Genomic DNA, 22,493 nt, shown 5'->3' with positions numbered 1-22,493 from the left:
GTTAACCCTGTTAAACCGGCATTTATTTAATGTTATGCTCATATTATTTTCCACTGAGTTAAATGTTTTCAGTCCTGGTCATAACGGTCTTGTTCCTTTTCAGAAGTGTAACCCCTTAAATGCCAGTTTGATTACATAATGCCGGTGAAAAATAACAAAAACCTTTCCTTTTCACAGTATGGGATATTCCAATGATGCTGGTCCCTTTAAAATAAGTTACTGACAAAAATGTAAATTCAAATATAAAAATAACATGTACTAATAATATTTTCCACTATTATTGGTCCTAATAAATATCAACACATTTTCTGAATTCTGACCACTGTGGTATTTTTCCCCACTCTGAGATACAGGTCTGCGATAACAGGGCAGTGCCCCCAAAATACAGCATCAATGCCCCTAGTGGTAACTGACAAATCTGGTGGAAAATAGTTAAAAGTACACTTTTGAAGCCAGGGCTCTAGATCTAAAACCTGACCAGTCTGAAAAAGCATACATAATGTATAATTGTATGAGGTATTGGCAAATGGGATCAAAAGTTGGGGTTTCAATGGGGACAGCAGACTTGAGTTGTAAGAAGAGTTGAAAGAATACCATAACAACACAATGTGTGTTTATGTGCGTTTCCAACAATAATTCCACCTACAGGACACGTGGCGTGAACATCTACACCAACCTTAACTGCTGGTCCATGATGGCGCTGAGCAGATGAGAGCAGAGGATCCTCGTGTCTCCTCCACAGCCTCCCTGCTCCTCCGGACGGGACAGGTAGAGCTCCCAGCAGGCCCACTGCTGGTACTCCTGACTACACACACAAAGTGTCTAATGTCACCTGTAAGTGTGTGTGTGTGTGTGTGTGTGTGTGTGTGTGTGTTCCATGCCTCTACCGTTCGGGGTCTGACAGGGCGTCTTCACTTCTCTGTACTCGGAGCTCGACAGCGAGCCACTCTGAGAACGATAACTTGACAAACACAAAGGTTGGTTGAACAAACAGGACTCAAGCTGGTTGCTCTCCGATGCTCACAGACAATAACAAACCTGGTATTGTGGCGTGTTCTCCAGCTGACGGAACGCCGGGTGCCTCCACAGATGCCAAGCGGTCTTCCTCCAGGTGCCGTTGGCGTCTGTGGCACTAATCCACAGGCCTGGCGGGCTCTCCTCCTGGTGGTCACCGATTGGACCGCCAGCAGTGATGGGAGTTCGTCTGGCTTCAGGCGACAGTCTTGGAATGAGGTACAGGAGCTAAACCAACACACAGGTGTATGTGGAGTTTAACAAACACAATAACATAATAATGAAATGAGGGTTCCAACTGGGCTGTGGCTCCACCAGAACCATTTGCTTCTAAAGTGTTTTCAAAGGTTCTTTGTAAGACAAAAGGTTCCATCAAGAATCCTTTTCATTCAAACTAAATGATTTGAAGGACTTTAAAGGATTGTTGGAAGCATGGGTGTTGAAAGATCCTCCAAGCCACACCTCCAAAACCTGTAATTGTGAACCAGGGTTGTTGTGGGTCGCACAGACCCAGTTATAGATGAAACCCTCCAATTAAAGAGGGTTATCGGTGGAAAGATTCTCTATAGAACCCCCAAAAGAGGGTTTCTTGGTGGAACCATTACACCATGGAAGGGTTCTCTGTAGACCCTTTAATAGATGGATCTAGGTGGAACCTTTCACAGATGGTACTATGTGTATAACCCTTTATGTCTCTGAAATGGCTCCAGGCCAGAAACCCAAAAAGGGTCTCCTAAAGAACCCTAAATGGTTCTAGAGTGTAGATTAGGACTGAGGCATTGTGTTAGGAAACCACTTGGCACTAAAATGTCACGATTTGAACCGTATACATTGGTTTTCAGCTTAAACCAATTTATTACTGGAGGAAACAGACACCTTCTTGTAGAGGCTGTTGAGGATGTAGTCCTGCTGCTGTTGCTGAGGCAGCGAGTCCCCTCTGCAGATCCCGTAACACACAGCTGCCACACACAACCTGGACAACAACGAGAAGACTGAGAGAAGGAGGCGGCCGGGCCAGGCAACGCCAGTGTCACATAACCGGCAACGCCAGAGGTGTTCGAGTAATCCACGCGTAGCCTCACCTGACACAGAAGAGCATGTTGGCGTGAGTGCTGCAGACCAGCGCCGAGCTCAGAGCCTCTCCCACGCCTACCGGCTCTGGCAGTGTGGGCGGGACCAAACGGACCAGAGGACCGTGGGACATGCAGGCGTGGAGGTGGACCACAAACGCCGCCAGGCCGAGGAGGTGGGCGGCGCTCAGCAACGCCGCCTTTAAAAAAAATGTTAACAGAAGAGTTTTCGTGAGGCTGACGAGTGCACGGACTGGTTTGACTAATGTTGTCTAAAATAAGGGGGGGGGGGGGGGGGGGGGGGGGGGGGGGTACCTGGTTATGAAAAAGGTCCCAGAGTCCGTGTATGAGGCCTGAGAGGAGCTGCGTGTTGCCGAGCAGCGCACTGACAAACCTGGAGGCCCACGGGCTTTGTCTGCAAACATGGAGAAGCACAGTGGGAGAATATCAGTTATTTATTTGGGTTATTCATTTATATTATATTTATGTGTGGAATTAGTATAATTTATTCATGCTAAACTTTGTTCTTCCTTCTTCAGCCATTTCTTCTCTCACACCATTTACATTTTACCATGAATGGATGTTAATGGTCACTAATCCCCCCCCTCATTTTTCAAACCCTGACAATAATACAATTTCTTGTTTGCCGTTGGACTAAAAAACGTTTGCGGCGCTCACTTGTTCGGAGGGTTTGCTCTGGAAGCGTCGAGCACACACTGGCAGAAGTTTCTCAGGATCATGTTGACGGCCTGAGAACACGAGGGGGAGTGAAAGAGGACATGCTGATGTACATGCGGCTCCCTGCCGCAGCAGGACTGGCGTACATGAGACGGAGGGGAGTGCGTACTTTGACGTGGAGCTCCGGGGACGGCGGGCCGCTCGTGTGCAGTTCGATGACCGTCCGTCCAATCGGCTCATCGGGGCGGCCGGGAAAGATGGCACTCAGAGTGTGTGAGATCCTGGACAGCTGGGCCGACAACTCTGAGGGTACAGGTGTGGAGAGGAGGGATTCAGAACCATATATCAGCATATGGCAGGTTATGCATGTTATGCTAATAAACTAATATGTTTGTATATAGTAAATATGAAATAACCCCAAAAACAGGTAAAGCCTGAAAAGTATTGAGTATTTTGTGCATACAACTGGAGCATAAGAGTTCCAACTCTATTTCAGTTATAGAGAGAAAATAATCTGTATATTACACACATTCTCGTTGCTCTTTGTGATTGGCTACTGCCGGTCTCTGTTCACACCTGAACTGAGCATTAAAACCATCCGGACGATCACAAGGACAAGAAAAAGTCACAGAGTGACTACTAATCTTTGAAGGGTTGTTCTCATTGCATCACTACAGAGCTGTAGCGCATGTCCTTTCTCCATCTCTGCCTACCTCCGTCATTCCCCTCCACAAGCAGCTCTGTGAACTCCTGCAGTTGAATCTTCAGGACCTCCAGAGGCTCATCGTTGGTGTCCAGACACACTGCACCTCCTGGGAACACAACAGTGTAAATGCACTTTTTTGTTTTTCAGTTACAGAGAACCTGAGATGCACCTTGGGAGTAAAATAAAATTTGGTTGATCCATTTTCTAAGTCTGATCTACAGTAAATTGTCTCCTGTGTTCATGACTTAAGAACAGGTGACAAAAGGTTTCGTATTATTGTACAATAAACAAGCGAATGACCCACCATTCTGCTGCCTCTGCTTCTGGCAGGACTCCACATAAGATGAATACTGTGCAGCAGGAATCTTATCGGCCCTGAATGCAGACAAAACAAAGAAGAATCACAACGAACCATTACTGATAAAGAACATTCACATTGATCAGGCCCACAAACATATAGAATTCAGTTGTTTTTTTATTTTTTATATATATATATATATATATATATATATATATATATATATAGCCCAATATCAGTATAGAAGAAAATTAAAAGTTTTCCTAGATTAAAAGTAATAAATAAATACATGACAGGATGAAATTATATCAACTCAAGTCTTAAAAAAGTTGCCGTGGAGCAATTTCCCACGCTTCTGATGATAACTCACTTTTTCAGAGCCTCTATGAAACTCATCCGAGCGTCGGCTTTGACGGGAAGCTGGAAATGGAAAGACATCGTCAGGTAGAGACACTTCGCATCTGAGGAATGTGACCGACAGTGAGACGAAGCTGCTCACCGTCCTCGGTGTCAGCAGAGCGGAGAGGAACCACGCCAGGAAATACGGCCTCCGGAAAATACTGGTGGAGGAGAGGAGAATCAATGGCCCGCCTGTGTCTCCGTCTCAACCGCATTAAAAAAGGGCCTGTTGTGTACTTCATAGATACCTGGCCTCCATGACTGTGGCGGAGATTCGCCCCGTGCTCTCAAACAGAGACACCGCCTTCTCCACATCCTGGGCGGCCTGGCACTGGGGCTGCACACGCACAAACATCAAGCTGTTATATACCAATAAGATATTTTTTTGTAAGCAGTCCAGTGGTGGTCAACACAGCCAGAGACGCCGCCGGTGTTTCAGTGCAGTGAGTGACCGTGTCAACTGGTGACTCTCGTCGGTACTCGTAGTGACAGCAACACGTAATAGCCTATCATCAATTGTAAATACAAACTCATCTGTGTTTACTACCTACCAACTTTTTTGTGAGTTACCACAAGCACCCACAGATGCATTTGGCCCAAAGTCACCAGTTAACACGGTCACTCGTTAAACTGAAACACCGGTTGCTCTGAAACAGACGTGATCCTGTCTGAATTCTGTAGTCTGCTGCTGACCAGACGTGTTGATGCTGGTTACGGTTTTAATTTAACGTGTGGACAGGTCTATGTTGGCCACAAATGTCTCGTTGGATCATATTTTTTGGGGTATTCGTGCTTTATTTGAGTGGAGGAGACAGACGGGGGAGAAGGAAAGGGGACGACATGGGAGGGCCTGAGCCAGGGCCACTGCAGTAAGGACTCGCTCCATCTGGTGAGTGGCGACGCAATTTTAGTTCGGCAAAGTTATTGTATGGATGCTTGTTATTAGACTTTCTAAAAACAAGAAAGTAAAAACAATGGAATTGTGCAAACAGCATGGCCGTCTGACATCTGTCTGTTATACACTATCTTCAAGTTTCAGAATTGTGTGCATAGGTCTATTAAACGTGTTTTTTTTATTAGTGATTTTAATACAGTAATATTTTACTGAGAATGTTGCCACGGACACAGATGGGGGAATTCATTTTACAAAGCTGGGTCAGGCCCTAGTTTCCTGTTAACATGCATTGAGGGAAATGGGGGATGTTGTGTTTTTTACGTATTGACTGCTTAAGTACTGCGACCAAAAGAATTGAAACATTTTAAACGCATCACATTAGCAAGAGGGTTGATTGGCGGTGTATTCATGTCATTTACTGCCTCATTGGTGCCTTAACCGGGAGTTGAGGGTTTCTGGTTTCTTAAATCTTAGTTCAAGCGCACCGCATTAAATGTTTGCCTCCATTATCTTCAACACTTTCCAGCGCTAGGTAAATCAAAAGAGCCTCGTCAAAATAAGGGCGTTCTGTGCCGATGACTCATCATGACACAAACAAACCACCAGGTGTCGCTGTTACCTGCAATGACGCTCCGCCTGCGCCAGAAACATCCTCATATAGACCCATGTCCTCCACTGACTCCTGCATGCGTTCACACACACAAAACACACCATCATGGATACACCACAAAACATCTGGGAGGATCTGTGTCTAGTTTCAATATTAAAATGTCTAAATGATGCACCGAGGATAAATCCCTTGGTTTTTACCTTGAGGTCGGCCAGTCTGGTCTTGGCCAGAGAGATGTACTCCATCAGGAGGCTGCGGTGTTTCACGCGTACATAGGGAGGCTGCAGGATGTGAACCTACCGGGGGCAAAACAACAGTGAGGTTTGGTTTTTCTAGTCTAGCACTACTCAGACCCAGTCCCAGTGAATTGAAAGTTAGAGCCTCTTCCTTCTGTACTGCAAAGTTGTTTCCCGACAAAACAGAATATTTGAGCAGTGAACAGCAACAAGAGGGATTAAAATCAAATTCTTTGCATTGGATTGGACCGCTAAAAAAAGTGGGCAGACTTAGAATGTAGCGCGATACGGCGTTTCAGAGGACGGTTGCTGTCCTGATGTTGTTGGTTGGAATTGGTTGGTAGTACTTTACGAAAGCAACTATTTATTTATTTGTAATTATATTTCCGGAAAGAGGAAAAGGAAAAACTCAGTTCTGCTACAGACATGTGGTGCTTTTTATGGTCTGTAGCTGTAGCATGAAAACATGTTGGAATTAGCAAGTTAGCTAACTAGCTAGCTAACTAGCCAGCCGCTGAGTAACATTTGACTATACCTTAAAAATACAACCTCCTCAGACCAACATTGCCTTTAAAGAGTAACTAAAGCCCCAAAACACTGTTTTCAGCTGAAACCCAGTGTATGAGCATTTAGTAGCATATACCTAGCTAGCATACACATCTCCCAGCCTTGCATGTAAACTCAAATTCACAAATGTTACTGAGAGTTCATACTGTATTTTGTCACCACAACAGACCCTTTAAGGCACTCGGCTAGTTTATAGAACTCGCAAAATTATAACAGTTGTCAGCATATCAGCGTTAGTGATTAGCATGAGCTTATCGAAAGGATAACGGCTATACGGTAATGTAATGACAGTAAAGTCGACATCTTAAAGTAATGTAGCCCAAGCCCTTCTTATGTTCTGTAACTGTAATGAAAGCATGGTGCAATTAACAAGCTACCTAGCTAGATAACCAACCAGCCAACACAACATCATTCACCCATTCACACACTGATGGTGAAAGTGTCATTAACCCCCAAAAATATTTTGAAATTCTTTGTTTTTTGAAAGCTTTTAATGTTTTATCATGTAAAACATCATAATCTGAAAATGAATAAATAACTACAGCTCTATGATAAATGTGTTGTATTTAAAAAGTACAATAATTCCTTTGAGATATAGTGAAGTAGAAAGGCATCAAATTGATATACTGAGGTAAAGTACCTCAACATTTTACTTAAGCACAGTAGTGGAGTGCAGTACTTTGTTACTATTTTTTTATAATTATATTTGTGGGTATTATGGTGTATTATACTGTATACATTTATCATAGCCCACATACTGTATGAACTATATTTTAGTATTTAAGTTTTCTTCTGAATCCTGTTAGTAATTGCTGTAGTAACCAGTTTGCCCACTGAGATTCATTAAAGGTTCATCTGATATATAAAAGATAGCATATATTTTATGTCTTGCAAAATGAGGCTATGAAAAATGTTTCAGAGACATATGCAGAATATCACCTTGAGGTACTGCGAGGGTTCAAAGGGCACCAAGTCAGAGAGGAACTTTAGCAGAAACACCAGAGATTTCTTACTGGACGCATGGTAGCCACTGCCTCCCCCGAAAGACATCTGAAAAGGCAGAAAAGCATAATGCTACTCGTAAAAACAATACATGTAAACTGTTGCATCGTGGGTTTGAACAACAACCCTATAAATACACACACACACACACACACTCTGAAAAAGGTCCATTCTTTTATGTGGTGAATGCACGCCAAATTAGCCTTTAAAAGGTGCCTAATATCAGAAGCCCTAATACAAACATGTCCACAACCGAACAACAAGCCCAAATGAAACCTTGAACCAGTTGCTGTAGGAGGGGAAGATGGCGGGTCCCTCCAGCGCACCCTGTCGAGCCAAGAGGAAGGCAGTTATCATGTTCTCTAGGTCGTAGCCTTCAAATGCGGAGCTCAGCAGTCTGGACAGCAGCTCTGGTCGAGGAAGAGAAACAGAACAGATATGAGGAGCTTTTATAACCGACCCAAAGCCCTCTTTATAACCTCGTTCACTACTCTTAACGGGCAGTTTTAGACAGTGTCGCTAACACACATCGCTGGTTCAGTTTGGTGAGAAATGTTTTTGCATGAATGGTGCGTCACAGGGTTTATGAGTCGAGAATAGCGTGGCAGTGAACGATGCCTTTATATATTTTATTTCCTTGATAAAAATGTCCAAATGTATTCTCAGTTCATAATATTGTCACGTGGCCGTTTGGAACCAGGATAAAAAGCGGTCTCCTTCCTCGTGGTTACCTCTCAGGCTGAGCTGGGCACAGGGGTTGTAGACCAGCAGGGTGGAGAGGAAGCACAGGACGTGTTTCCAGTTGACCTCGTGGGTTTCCAAAACCCGCTGCAGGTGACACAGCAGCTGCTCCACGCTGAAGACCACAGCCAGCTGTGACAGAAACACAGCAACAATACAGACGTCGTTATCGTTAGCGCCGCTACGACCAACGATCCGAAGACGCCCCGAGAGCACGTCCAGTCAGCTTTGTTTAGCGTCGGGTGACTGACAGATCTGTTGCAGGTAAGAACATCATAACAGATCAGAAATCAATATGTGTCGCTCTGCGCTGAAGGCTGTACACCTGAAGCAATCATAAAAATAGCATGTTAGTAGAACGGGCATTGATCCGCTGGCCGTGGCCATTTGACTAGTTCAAAAGAAAATAGAGCTCAGCACTCTGCATGAACTATCTTTACTGTTTTCCTTTTAGAGTGCAATAAAAGATGAAAAGGAAATGCAATAAAAAGGGGAACAGAGCCTTGAGGGAGGAACAAGACTACATTCCGTTTAGACAACATGGTTATTCAGGCACGATTTATATAGTGTATGTATATATATGATCTTTCTCCATCTTCAATTACCATGTTATTCTCTGTAGTCTCACAACGTGGGCTGCTGGAAACATTTACCTTACGGAACAGAGAGGTCAACAACCGGTTGGCTTTAGCGAAGGTCCACTCATTCTGCAGAGCGATGGCATCGGACACTGCGGATATGACATTTGTTGTTCCTACTATGACGGCAGCATGTACACATATGTCAGAACACTTATTTCAAAGTGTTCCCCAACCTGAATTTCCTGACCCCCAGCTGTAGTTCTTACCAGTTTTAAGTAGAAGCATTATCAAGCAAAGCAAAAAGAAAACACAGCATGAAGCCGTTTGAAAAGGTCAGCAACTTGTCTTTACCGGTTAGTCGAGGCTTGTACGTGAGAGTCTGTGTGAGGGAGTGTGTGAAGAAACGCTGGACGGTCTCCCCCGACGCCGAGACTGCACACAGCGAGGCGTCAAATATCTCAATCCTGTGAGAAACACGGGGCAGAGGGGTCGGAAACGGAGACTTCTAAACAGCGCTGAGGCAATGGATCCAATACGTCATCTAGAATTAGCGCCTACACTTTTTTGTGAGGTCACAGTAACCTTTTACCACCAAATTCCAATCACCTCATCCTTGAGTCCAAGTGGATGTTTGGGACAAATTTAAAGAATTTCAGTGCAGGCATCACTTCATCACGAGAATGGACCTGACAGACAGACGGCCATGCATCATGACAAGTGATATAATATGTGTATATATATATATATATATATATATATAAATAAAGTGACTGCAGTATGGTAAAGTGTCGCAGTGATGAGCTCATGAGCTTGAGAGTTCAACAATCTTATGGCCATGTGGTATGAAGCTGGCCCTGAGCCTGGTGGTGCCGGACCAGATGCTATCATCCGTCCAGGTTTAAAGAAAGAAAACAGGACAGCAAACAAATCATGCTTTCACAATAGTACCGGTGTTCATTCAGAGTCTGAAAAAAATGGACAGATCTTTGACAGAGACGAAGAGGAAAAACCAGATGATGTGTTAAAGCTGCATCCTCTCTCCTGACCACCAGGGGGAGACTCCTCTGGTTGTATAGAAGTCTATGCTTCATGTGTTAAAGCTGCATTCTCTCTCCTGACCACCAGGGTGCGACTCCTCTGGTTGTATAGAAGTCTATGCTTCATGTGTTAAAGCTGCATCCTCTCTCCTGACCACCAGGGGGAGACTCCTCTGGTTGTATAGAAGTCTATGCTTCATGTGTTAAAGCTGCATTCTCTCTCCTGACCACCAGGGGGAGACTCCTCTGGTTGTATAGAAGTCTATGCTTCATGTGTTAAAGCTGCATTCTCTCTCCTGACCACCAGGGGGAGACTCCTCTGGTTGTATAGAAGTCTATGCTTCATGTGTTAAAGCTGCATCCTCTCTCCTGACCACCAGGGGGAGACTCCTCTGGTTGTATAGAAGTCTATGCTTCATGTGTTAAAGCTGCATTCTCTCTACTGACCACCAGGGGGTGACTCCTCTGGTTGTATAGAAGTCTATATAAATGACTCTACTGATTTATTCCCTCAGTAAACATTGTAAACATTAGTTTTTGGTCTCAATCTCTAGTTTCAAGTCTTCTTCAATATAGCGTGATGTAAATTATGGTCATTTAGAGTCAAACAGACCATAAAGAGGAGTATACTTTAGGGCGGGGCTTACTGTGATTGACAGGTCGCTGCCACTACCAGAGACGTAGACGGCGTCTCTACGTCACTCCTTCGCATTCCAAATACGATCACTTCCGTTCACTGGTTGTGAAATAAACATCATGGCAATTGGCAGAACTATTTAATCATTATTTTGTTCTTCCTCTGAAGGGGGAATGATTTAGATCTTTTTCTTTGGACAGAGACGTCAAACTCAACAAACTATCTGATTTCATAAAGCTTAATAATACACATGAAAAACAACGAACCACAGCTCAGCTCCCACTGCAGCACTCTTTTCCACAGTGTCTAGCAGCCCTGAAGAAGACGGAGAGATAAATAAGGAAAATATTAAGAAGACACTCTGACGTCTCATGTAGGAAATAGTGCTCAGGCTGCAGAGGTGTGAATTAAAGTGCTTCGCTAAATGTTTCATCAACACGGGACGGGGAACGCGTAGACTCACAGAAGAGCATGTCGTCCAGCACCGAGCAGCAGAGCAGGGACGCCCTCCGGTCGGCGGCTGCCGGCTCCTGGCTCAGCTCAAAGCCACTTCCCACCAAGACTCCGACCACAGCTGAAATACAGGAGATCTTCTCTCAGCATCATCGTCCTCAGCAGCAGCAACTGGGCATTTGGTGAACACTTCATGGAGTGTACTTGATACCATGAGGGCATTTTCCTTTGTTGCTTGGGTGATTTAAAAATCCAAAGCCTGCCAGTGCAAGTGCCAGTCCTTACTTGACAGCACTTCCTGCTGAACTCGTTTGGTCTCCTCGTCCCGCTGCGGAGGCGTCCAACCGCACAGGGACTTCATACCAGACACCAACCACAGTCTCGCTTCTTGGTCACTGAGTGGAGACACAGAACGATGGGTGCAAGTTCGTCTGCTGCAGAGAGGTGCAGGTGTCACCCCTTAACCGTCCACAGAGGGGCACTAGAGTTCAGTTGTACCAATGAATGTTGTTACTTTGGATTTCAGGTATTCAGATAGTTTGAATTCCCGTCTATGAAATAACCAGAAGATGAAAAGTATTCATGACTGAGAATATGCTCTGATTGGACAGAGGTCTTTGGTCCTCTGGATGTTCAAGTTGGACTTGTTCATCATGAATTATGTGTGAATGTAATCAAATTTGAGCAACCAATTATTATTTTAATACTTCTCTGCCTTATATTAATACCTGTATGCTGAAAAACAAAACGTTTATTTCTTACCTCTCTATGATGTACTTCAGGGTGAGGATGTTGTAAGCGTGGAGATGGTACACCACCTCCAGGTGGGGTAGCCTCTGTAAAAACCACATTAAATATTTAATTTCCTACATCCTTCATATAAGAAAGCCAGGCTCAGTTCTTTCAATTTTGCAGCCGCTCAGACCGACTGGAAATGATAAATTAGCTGTGTAAAACATCCTTTCAAAAAATAAAATAAAAGGCATTTTAAACTAACTTAATGGAATTACAAATTGTGCAAAACCTCTCCAGAATAATCAGGTGTCATGTTAGCACGCACACGGCACATGCACACACACACACACGCACACACACACACCTGATCCCTCCTGTACTCCTGCCAGAGCAGTTTAGGGCAGAGGGCTCCCTGTGACAGCAGTTCTCTGCTGGACTCCAGCAGGAGGCACAGCTGGACCTATGAGGACAGAGAGGAGAACACGTTTTTACATCTCGTGTCACATTTTAATGTGCCTTCTGTCCTCCTGCAGAACAAGAGTCCTGCAGCAACCAAAGACGAACTCGTGAGACGTCCGCAGCAGAAAGACGTTAAACCGCGGCCGTGATCGGCCAACGAGTTGTGACGCGGCAAACCATTTTTCAGGCAGGAGGATCTGATGTAACAGTGAAGGCTGTGTGAAGAAAACACAGAGTCACCGTGCATGAGACACAACCACAATGACTCAGTCAGCAGATACAAAAGGCGCGCACACACTACGCTGTAGACGCTGCACTAAAAGTGAAGCCGACCCATTAGGTGAGAATCCATTCGCCTGGGATCTGATTTACTGCCGACATTTAATCCGATGAATGCCACAGTCATTCCACGAGTTTGAACGAGCGCAGCGATTGCCACTCTGACCATCCTGCTACGTTGATTCCAACGGACTGTCCGTTCTACCAGTATTCATTTCTGCGGCTCCTGCGTTTTCGCTTCGTACATTGCATTGTGGGAGAAGAGTCTCAGGGCTCAGTGCTAACTCCAAAAAGTGGTTTCCACGCTTGTAGCCAGCGCAGTGGTTCTCAATTTTTTTCTGTCGCGCCCACTTCGGAGGAAGAAACATGTTCGTGCCCCACCGCGCCAACAAAATTGTAACAAAATGTTTTTTGTGACTTTTTGTGAAATTGCAATCACTTTTAATTAAACCAGATTGCTCCATCAGACAAAAACAAATAAAGAGTTTTACCCTAAATATCTTTTCAAAACAATAACGTGCAACCGGTGCAAAACAAACTTAATGCAGATATGTGTGAGCCATCAAGTTGTATCAGTATTAGTTCAGATTCTCAAAGGAATCAATATTCCCCTGATGAGTCACCTGACCCACATCTCCAGCTTCCTGAGGAAGGTGCTGCTCTTTCATTCATTTCATTCATTCAGCTTTCCAAATATGTCACTGATAGGCCAATTTCATTAGAAATTATTCATCAGAAAACTTAATAAATTTGACTCCAAAAAGTATATGCATGTGTAACGTTACAAAGATAAATAAATGATAAACTGAGTCCACCTCCTGTTTGCAGGATAATATGTGTACAATTTCAATTGTATTGTACTGTCCTGTATGACATGTGTCATGCATATGACGGATTTCTTCTCTGAGCTCAAAGACTCACGACAACCCTTTTCCTCGTGAGAGCCACCGAGCTTCGCTCCGCTCCCGTCTCCACAGAGTGGAAACAGTGGTGCGTTCAGGGGTCTTGGTTTTATGAAAATGACCACGCTGATGGCATCGGTCAAAACCTCGTGTAGTTCACAGCTCATCTGTCTGGCTGCTAGCGCCTCTCTGTGAATGACAGTGTGTCCATTGCACATTTGGAGACCCTCTTAATCAGCGCCTGAAAGCCCTTCCTGTTCCCTGCTGTGGTCTGCGCACCACACAACTCTCCCATTTCAGCCCGTGTTCTGTCAGCCTAACGAGCTCTTCATTTAGCACTACTAAGCTACACGGGAGTCGCAAAGGATCTTGGACGTCGCGATCGCGCAAGTGTAACCTGTTAACGCCGTAACCGCAGCGTAAACATTTACACGTACTTTTGTAATATGTGAAGTTCTCCGCACTGGCGCCCTCGCCCCACCTGTAATACCTCGGCACCCCACAGTTTGAGAACCACTGCATTACTGAGAGTGCACTCAGAAATCGACCGCATTCAGGATGCAGACCGTCTGGTTTTGTCAGTGACCACTGAAACTGAAGCGTAGTCTTCAGTGAGCAGGGATGTGATACACAGAAGCAGCTTTAGTCTGAGACCTTAACAACAAAAATGAATACCGATATTGTAGATTGAAGATGCCGACAGTTTTCTTCTGCTGGACATCAGCAAATAATAATAAACAGATGTTTTTAGATTGTAGTGTATTCATAGATCATCAACTCTATCCTGTCATATACTCACTCGCTTAGAGGAAGAAAGGAGGCCTCTGTTCTGGTCCTCTTCCTCGCTTCCGGCGATCTCCATGAGCCTCTCCAGCGTCATCTTCACCGACAGCCCCGCGGTCGGGACTCCCAGCTGTGAGGCCCGCCTCCTCAGCTCGCTCGCTGTCCACAGAAAACACACCATGTAGTTCACAGCATTCTGACTCTGTGACACTGCAGTGAGGGGTCTGTACGTGTGTAAAAAGCAAGCAAGCAAAAGGAAACCGACAGTTGTCCCGAAGATAAAGAACGAACAAAGACAGCCGGGCGCGTGGAGGTGAAACTTGTCAGCTGTTTGGAGAACTCATGTGCAGCACTGCATCAAACACTCACCCAGCAGGGAACCTGCAGTGGCGGCTGTGGCGCCTTCAGACCCCGCCTGTTTCTGCTCGACATTCTGAGTGCTGAAAATGTTGCCCGGATCTCTATTCTACAGAAAATGAATAAAACTTGTTTTACTTGAATTAATAAAATATTAGATCCTAAACAGTTTAATTGAAATAGCTCCTAGAACGAGGAGCAGCTTTCCTCACTCGTTCCAGTCAAAAGTCTTCGGTGGCTTGGTGCTATATAGAGCAAGGATCCTCTGAACCACAATGCAATGCACGATATTTCCCCCCAAAGTCAATCAAGTGGCACTCACAGCAAAAGCAGTATAATGGCCAGTGGAAGCTCCAAGTACAACAGTACTATTTCCTTCTTATTATATTTTTTGCAACAGTTTATATATTGCATTCTCCGACCCGACGCCCACTCACTCACCCCGACCTCCCTGAGCAGACCACGCAGGTCCAGCTGCTGCTCCAGCAGCTGGAGCGCTGCCTCCTGCAGCCGCCGAGCATCTTCCTGCTTCGGCCTCTTCACCACACGGCCAGCTGGGGGGGAAGAGGCCCACACAATGCACACGTGTTTATATGGACACCGTTTGTCCAACAGTGCGGAAGTAGGTCACTTTGTTGTTGTGACTTGATTAGATAGGCGACACCTGTAATGCCTAGCCCCTGGGTTAGGGTGGCCAGGTACGGGGAAACTTGGCCCCGCTACCTTCAGTGGGTTATCTTGTTGAAAACATATTGCGTAAAAAGGAATGAGTCCTGCGCCAAACTCCACTCAAAAAGATGCTAATTTACCGTCTCCACGCCAATGGAGGCGTCAACTCAACGCAGTATTTATCGATACAACACAGACGCGAGAAGCGTTAGTCTGACTACATGTTTGGAGTGTGTCTCATTAGCAGTCCGTGTTCGCCATAACAATAATGGCGTTAGCTTGGTGCTGTCGACTCACCGAGGAGGCTCGACAGAGTCCTCTTCTGAGGCCCCATTTCACACGACGCACTCAGTGACATGTTTACTTTACGGCTGAATGTTTATCGGCGTTTCTGCCCGTTTGAAAGCAACACGCTACACGCCGTTAAACGGGCGCCCTCGTTCCCCGGTGAGCTTCGCCCAGCCGCTCCTGTTTTGGTTCACTTTCTCCTCCGTGTTGCCCCTCGCGCTCTTCTCTCCCATTGGTCCGCGTGAGAGCCAATCAGGACAGACCATTCTATGTGCGGGACAAACACAAAGTATTCCGGAGTTTGTTTTCTAAAGGTTCATGGTCGGCCGGTCATTTTCTTACTCCAGATAACTTTAACTTTTAAAATTTAAATGCAACGCATGCATATATGCATTTGTGCAAGAGATTAAAGACCGAAACTTTTCAAAAGGTTGTCTTCACCCTCTCTTGTAGTAAATAATGTTGTCTTTGCATCCACCAAACATTTTCCTGTGTTTAATTAATTAATTGTTCTTTCTTTTTTGCAAGGCAACGATTCAAAAGCAGTCTTGTGGGGCTCTGGTGTTTGCAACATTCTGTGTTTTCAAACTCAACCTGAACTCTTGTGTAGCCTCCTGTCCTCCCTTTGGGACACAGTTTAAGAGAATAACAGCCTCACTTCACTGCACCCTGTTATATCACATCTCTGCATTGTGGATCACCTTTCATCATCCTGTACTGTTTATCTGTTCTTTTTGTTCCCAGTTTTGTTTATTCTTCTGTGTAACAGGGCGTTGCTGTCAAAAAGCATGTGTATGCTCAGCTGATCTGTATTTAAATAGGCTGAATGAATACAACTGGAGGGGAATTTGAAGTCGCTATGTTTCCCCATGATTTGTTGTTGCATTGCATCATTAAATGTCAGACAAAGCATTCTGCTGCAACCTCTCTAAAGGGTTAAACACACAGCCAAAGGTCATGTGGGTTTCTAGAATCAGCACGATTGATACAGGAAGCAGAAAGACCACATAATGTGGTGCGCGAAACAAGAACCGAAAGGTTGAGTATTTGTGGGTTTTCCAGTTGCACATTATATATATATATATATATATATATATATATATATATGTGTATACATATAAATACACGTATATGTATACATATATAGATTATATATATTATGTATATTTATATACTGTATATATATATATATATGTATGTATAGATACATATATATATATTATATTATATTATATATATATATATTATATATATACAACACTGATTGTGTAAGAAGTATTCAGATGCTTTACTTAAGCAAAAGTACTAACACCACAATGTAAAATCAAATTAATTATACCACGTTGCAAAGAAAAGTCATGTATTCAAAATGAAGTAAAAGTACAGTATTGTAAAAAAGTACTCAGTATCCAGACCAAATGGGCCCTGTTATTTTACTATGTATTACAATACTGGTTTACTATTATTACTGGTGGTGAATTAATGCATAAGTAGTATTTCCATGTAGTTAAACAAAGCAGAGGTCATTTGAACTATTTTATTTATTTGTATGTTGTTTTGTACGGGACAGGGGGATCATAATACACATCTTCACCTTCTTCTCCTGTGAGAAGCTGCGGTGTTTGCTCCAAAAACATGGGGTGGACTTTTTGTTGTTGTGCGAAATTAAAAAGAGAGAATAAACACTTAAACAAAATAACTAACATGATTGTGACTCAGTTCAGGTGATCCACAGTGAGCGCAACACCTTGACCCCCCCGAGCGGCCATGACTGTTCGGCGACGGCCTCCATCTTGCCCTCGGGTGTTGGAGTGGAGATTGTTCGTGTTTGTTTCCAGACTTCCCAGCTTCATCGCGGCAGGCTGCGAGGAGACCGTCTCGTGGGAGCCGCTGAAAGGAAATCATGAAAACTTAATGCAATGTGTCCTCATGAATTTTTAAGAGCCCCCTCCTCCCATTGTGCCGCTAATGTGCAGGGCTGTAAAACAGGAACGGGAAATGCTGATGGACGGGGCGGAGGCACAGCGTCATCATCTCCTGTCAGCCCCGTGAGGAGCAACACACAGTGACACTTCAGCACGCACGCACACACACACACACAGACATCTGACACACACACACACACACACAGACATCTGACGCACACACACACACACACAGACATCTGACGCACACACACACACACACACACACAGACATCTGACACACACACACACACACACATATCTGACACACACACACAGACATCTGACACACACACACACACACAGACATCTGACACACACACACACACACACAGACATCTGACACACACACACACACAGACATCTGAGACACACACACACACACAGACATCTGACGCACACGCACACACACACACACACACACACACCTGACACACACGGATGCACACACAGGGTCAGCTACAGTGGCAGCTCTTTTCTGGATCAAGTGAGCCACTGACACTCGAGGATCGGAGGCCTGACTGATCCTGACCTCAGCAGGACCTCATGCTTGTGTGATGAAGTTGAACAACACACGGTGTCAACATGCATTGGCAGAGTGGTAGTGGTGTTGTGTCTCTTTGTCCTAATTTTGTCTCTTGTGGTCATTCTGTGTCTCTTTGTAGTCATTTTATGTCTCTTTGCTGTTTTTGTGTGTGTCTTTGTGGTTGTTTTGCCCCTTGTCATAGCTGTTGTGAGTCTCTTCGGATCTCACTGCAGCAGTTTTGCATCTCTTTGTGGTTGTTTTGCTCTCATTGAGTGACATTTTGTAGGTGAAGGGGGGGGGGGGGGCCTGGACCTTTTCACAGTATGCCCATTCAGTAATCTCTCAGTGTCGCCGTGGTAGAATCAAACTATTCCAATAGCAGGTCAGCTCACACAAAATACCACATGTTATGCACGTCATCTCAAAGAGAGCGCATGGAACAAATGCCTTACATCCTCTGAAACAGCCACTCCTAACATTACTATGCATCAAGAGACTGACGTTGCACTGCGGGACTTCCAAAAGTTCCGCACCTTTAAATAACAAAACTGGATGAAAAAAGTAAAGAATAATTCAGTTTGTTTAGTAATACTTAATATAGAACTTACAGTGTGACTCAAAGTGAGCGATAACCAACATAATTAGTAAGAAAGCACATCTTGTCCTCCTGTGATGCGTGTAAAGTTCCCACTGATTGCATGAATGTATTTAGTTAGTCACACCCATCTAGGTCAGGGCCTCTAGTGGCGAAAATAATCCATAATAATGGTACAAAAAGGGTCGGCGTGGTAACCTACGAGGCAGCGCAAAGCGGTCGTGACTCAGAGAGATCATGTTGCACTTCCTACAGCCACCGTTTCCCCGGGTCAGCCCTCCTCAGGAGTTGAAAACGCTCCCCGGCTGCGCACTCTCCCGGCCTGCAGGCCTCACAGCTGCGCTACATTCCTGAGAGCTCAGTCAGACCCGCTGGGCCAAACACAGCAGGTCTGAACATCCTTCAGAAAGTTTGTGAGAACATGGAAGAAAAAGAAGAAGAAAAAAAGTCTGCTGCTCTTGACGTGTAAACAGGAAGTGCGGTCTCTACATAAATAGCACTTCCCCGTGGTTCACTGCCACCGCTTCTCGAGGAGGGTTGATTTAACAAGTGTGCAACCTGCTGTCTGTCAATAGCCTGATACTAACGGGACGAAAGCAAAGGTTACATGCTGGCCTTCCACACAGCTTGCTGTTCATGTGCGTCTTCTAAATCCATCCATGTTACCTCGCTCTTGATCTTCTCTCTTTTAAATTCCGGTTTTCATTTGTTCCTCGAGCTCTTCTTTACCTCTTCTAGCATTTAGGCTTGGACCAGATATCTGCCACTGACACTTACTGCCACCGGCCGCACAAAAGGAGGTTTGTGGTGCTGGAAGCAGTCAAATATAAATGTGCAATGCCTCAACAGCAATATGTCTTTACCAGAAACGATGGACTTGGTACATCCACAGAACACACTGTCAACACACAGCTGAAAGCACTTTGGACCAAACAAATAGTCCCTTGGAAACAACTGGTAACAGTAAGTAAATTGTACCGTCGAGCTCCCCTTTTTTATACTTCGAGCTGCACAAACTCACTTCCATTGAAAAAACCCTCTGATGAGTAAGTCTTGCATTCAAAACATTAATAATAAGCAACATTTAAAGGTTGTAGTTGATTGAAGCAATTACATATACTAATATAGTCATTTACTTATTATTTATTTAGTGTAGCTGAATTTCTTTTTTGACGGGCCCTTTAAAAAGTCGTCCAGTCAGGGCAGCCATGTTTGATTGGTCGATTACACAACCTTTTGTCTGAATTATTTGCACTGTAGCCTGTATAGAACACAAGTAGGACAACATTCGCGTTACATTCCGCTTGCAGTGGAGGTTCATTTCTCGTGGGCGTGTTGCTGCCGTTCGGCTTTTTCCTTCCAACATCTGAATTTCAACACATAGTGAAGCTGCTCTGTAAATATGTAAAGAACACCACACAACGTCTGTGCGCCAAAGTGAACCCAAACCACCACAGGCTGCTATTCTGGTGCCCCTCTGACTCAGACTGTGAGCGCTCTCTCCCCCTCTCAACACTAACCTGTTAGACACACTCTTAACAAACCCAAACCTGCTTTAACAATGTTTTATTTACTTTTTCTGCACTTCTCGCAAATATTCAAGTACATGGATTCGCAGATCCAGGAGAAACAATCAGTGGCAAATACTTTCATAACATCATCATGTTACCGTTTGATTACCTCCAAATGATTCCACTTAAGCCCCCCCAAAACGTATTTCCCCCCACCAGGCTAAGACACATGGACCTCTTGTAAACATGATGCAAATCGATCTTTGCTTTTGGATTACAAAAAGTAATCTGGTAGAAAAATATCTTTTCTTTTATAGGTATGTTTCTTCTTAGGAATATTTACACTGAGTACCTCACAGTATAATCTGATTTTAAAAAGTACATACTGTAAAATAAACACAAAAAGGGGAGTCTCAGAGGGGTAAAAGGCCTTTGGTTTTCATGAAAAATACGAAAACAACGCAAAAAAGTCCATTCGTTGTCCGGTGCATAGCGGGGTGACCGGACTGGCGGTCGTCGCGTGTCTTGAAGCCCAGACTGCGGGGACACCAAATGTCCACAGGTTGGAAAGAGTTCATTCTTCAAAAAGTTCTGAACAAAGAAAAAAAAAAGACAGCGGCTACAATCAGGCGTCGCTCCTGGGGACGGTGGCGCCGCACAACCTCCGCTGGGCAAAGTAGCCCAGGACTATGAGCAGCATCTCCGAGGTGCTGCTGAGGGCCACGATGAAGGGCGCCTGGGACGCAAAGTCGGCCTCCGCCCGGCGGAAGGACAGCTGCATGACGGCGAGCGCCAGCAGGCTGTTCTGGACGCCCACCTCGATGCTGACCGTCTTCCTCAGAGGCGGAGCCAGGCCCGCCAGCTTGGCCAGGACGGCGCCGACCACCAGCCCTAGCAAAGGCACCGTGACCCCGACCGCCACGATCTGAGGCCGGACGTTGGCTAGGATGGACGAGCCCATCTGGTAGGCCATAAAGATACCGCCGACAATGAGCGCGAAGCTGAAGGGCCGTATGAGCGCCAGCAGGACGCGCGTAAGGGAGGGCAGGCGCAGCTTGACCAGCATGCCCAGCGAGATGGGGATGGCGATGAACAGGAGGGTGCCGAGGATCTTCACGAACGGCACGTGCAGGGCGGCGTGTACGCCCAGGAGCCGGCCGTACAGGGCCGACGACAGGGGCATGGCCGCCGCCGCCACAACCGTGGAGACCAGGGTCATAGAGATGGCCAGGGTGACGTCCCCCCCGAGCAACAGGCTGTACAGGTAGCCGCCCCCGCCGCCCGGGGCCGAGCAGGTGATGACCAGGCCCAGGGACAGCGCTTTGGGCAGCGAGGCCAGCCGGGAAACGCAGTAGGCATACAATGGCATCACCAGGAACTGACCCAGCACACCCAGGAGCAGCGGCACCGGGCTCCTCAGGAGGCCCCGCAGAACCTCCACCTCCACCTTGCACCCAAACGCGCACTTGTTGACGAAGATGAGAGGCAGCAGGGCAAACAGCACGGGGTTCTCAGAGAAATGGGACAGGCCGCCGGACTGTACGAGCCGGGTGGCCGGGTCATCGTTGCCGGGCGCCACTCTGATGGAGTAATCCGTTCTCTCTTCGATCAGAACCGGCACCGAGTCCTGGTCCAGCTCCAGCAGCTGGATCTGCAGCTGAGCCCGGCCTGGGAACCCGGAGCGGATGTTGATAACGTAGCTCTTGGCCGTCGCTGCGTGGCCGCTGTCCGTCACGTTGAGGATGGAGAGGACCTCCGGGTCCAGGGAGCGGACCGTCACCGTCGGCTTCCAGCTCCGGCGGCCCTTCCTGCTCACCGCGGCGCTTCGGTACCGGCTGGCGATCACAATCACGCCGTTGGTGTTTTCAGGAAACTCGAATTCCTGCGACGAGCCGTCCCCGATGGTGATGTACCTGCTGCTGCTGTCGGCCGTCTGGTTGGTGTCGTTGCTGCCGCTGTCGACAGTTAGGTTTCCGGTGGCCCACGCCCGGTCCGCTGCGCCGGTAATAAGGAAGAGACAACAGAATATAAGTAGCGTCCTCATCTTATTGACGGACAGGGGGCGGAGGGCGCTTCTCCCACCGCGAGCGGCCTCCCGAGACGGTTACACCGCCGCCCTGTTACACCCGGTCGGTGAACTTCTCATTCTAGTCTCCGGTACAAAACAACAGCGTCTGCAGCCGGCTCCACATCTCGTCTGGTTCCCATTTTCTTGCTGCCTTTATACCGGAACCTAAACATCACCCCGCCCCGTCCTACCCGAGCCCCACAGCTCTCCTGGAGCAACCCCCTCCGGCACACAGGAGCAGGCGCTCCTCGCACGGCTCTGTCGCGGCTCCTTTCTTTCTTTTGTCTAATCGAAGCGAAGATGTCCGTCTCGGTGGAGCGACGCCTCGCCTAGTCCTACGTGTTTATTGTCTCCCCGGGTGGCGACAACAGAGAGCATCGTAGTTTGGCTGCCGATATTTCGCTACCGTTAGTTCAAGCTAGCTTGAGTACAA

The 22,493-nt window shown here is 46.1% G+C and overlaps 2 protein-coding genes across 4 annotated transcripts in view; both read right to left on the bottom strand.

Moving 5' to 3' along the window:
- The window catches only part of LOC117732428 (Fanconi anemia group A protein), a 21,650-nt gene extending 6,046 nt beyond the window's left edge, over positions 1 to 15,604 (bottom strand). For 2 of the 3 annotated variants that reach the window (XR_004609598.1, XM_034535363.1), the window contains exons 1-29: positions 15,406 to 15,604; positions 14,881 to 14,993; positions 14,452 to 14,548; positions 14,099 to 14,241; positions 12,024 to 12,119; positions 11,687 to 11,760; positions 11,210 to 11,358; positions 10,935 to 11,045; positions 10,738 to 10,786; positions 9,149 to 9,261; positions 8,870 to 8,946; positions 8,207 to 8,348; positions 7,752 to 7,885; positions 7,413 to 7,523; positions 5,871 to 5,966; positions 5,680 to 5,742; positions 4,414 to 4,502; positions 4,266 to 4,326; positions 4,137 to 4,186; positions 3,773 to 3,843; positions 3,476 to 3,574; positions 2,932 to 3,065; positions 2,763 to 2,833; positions 2,400 to 2,499; positions 2,097 to 2,284; positions 1,891 to 1,987; positions 1,039 to 1,242; positions 888 to 961; positions 677 to 805 (exon numbers count right to left, since the gene is read on the bottom strand). Coding sequence is in view for 2 of the 3 variants with exons in the window: in XM_034535363.1 (XP_034391254.1) it covers positions 677 to 805; positions 888 to 961; positions 1,039 to 1,242; positions 1,891 to 1,987; positions 2,097 to 2,284; positions 2,400 to 2,499; positions 2,763 to 2,833; positions 2,932 to 3,065; positions 3,476 to 3,574; positions 3,773 to 3,843; positions 4,137 to 4,186; positions 4,266 to 4,326; positions 4,414 to 4,502; positions 5,680 to 5,742; positions 5,871 to 5,966; positions 7,413 to 7,523; positions 7,752 to 7,885; positions 8,207 to 8,348; positions 8,870 to 8,946; positions 9,149 to 9,261; positions 10,738 to 10,786; positions 10,935 to 11,045; positions 11,210 to 11,358; positions 11,687 to 11,760; positions 12,024 to 12,119; positions 14,099 to 14,241; positions 14,452 to 14,548; positions 14,881 to 14,993; positions 15,406 to 15,466 (2,996 nt within the window). In the remaining variant the exon portion in view is untranslated. The remainder of the gene's footprint in view (positions 1 to 676; positions 806 to 887; positions 962 to 1,038; positions 1,243 to 1,890; positions 1,988 to 2,096; positions 2,285 to 2,399; positions 2,500 to 2,762; positions 2,834 to 2,931; positions 3,066 to 3,475; positions 3,575 to 3,772; positions 3,844 to 4,136; positions 4,187 to 4,265; positions 4,327 to 4,413; positions 4,503 to 5,679; positions 5,743 to 5,870; positions 5,967 to 7,412; positions 7,524 to 7,751; positions 7,886 to 8,206; positions 8,349 to 8,869; positions 8,947 to 9,148; positions 9,262 to 10,737; positions 10,787 to 10,934; positions 11,046 to 11,209; positions 11,359 to 11,686; positions 11,761 to 12,023; positions 12,120 to 14,098; positions 14,242 to 14,451; positions 14,549 to 14,880; positions 14,994 to 15,405) is intronic. The other variant, XM_034535364.1, reaches the window with a different exon arrangement.
- A 4,427-nt stretch (positions 15,605 to 20,031) lies between these two features.
- Positions 20,032 to 22,245, bottom strand: slc10a3 (solute carrier family 10 member 3). Its single transcript, XM_034535685.1, has one exon. The coding sequence runs from the start codon at positions 22,034 to 22,036 to the stop codon at positions 20,618 to 20,620; it is 1,419 nt and encodes a 472-aa protein (XP_034391576.1). The 5' UTR covers positions 22,037 to 22,245; the 3' UTR covers positions 20,032 to 20,617.
- Positions 22,246 to 22,493: the final 248 nt, after the last annotated feature.

Source organism: Cyclopterus lumpus, chromosome 6 (genome assembly GCF_009769545.1).
Source record: "Cyclopterus lumpus isolate fCycLum1 chromosome 6, fCycLum1.pri, whole genome shotgun sequence".
Lineage (NCBI taxonomy): Eukaryota > Metazoa > Chordata > Actinopteri > Perciformes > Cyclopteridae > Cyclopterus > Cyclopterus lumpus.
The sequence above is the reverse complement of the archived record's forward strand: the minus strand, read 5'-3'. Positions and strand labels throughout refer to the sequence as shown.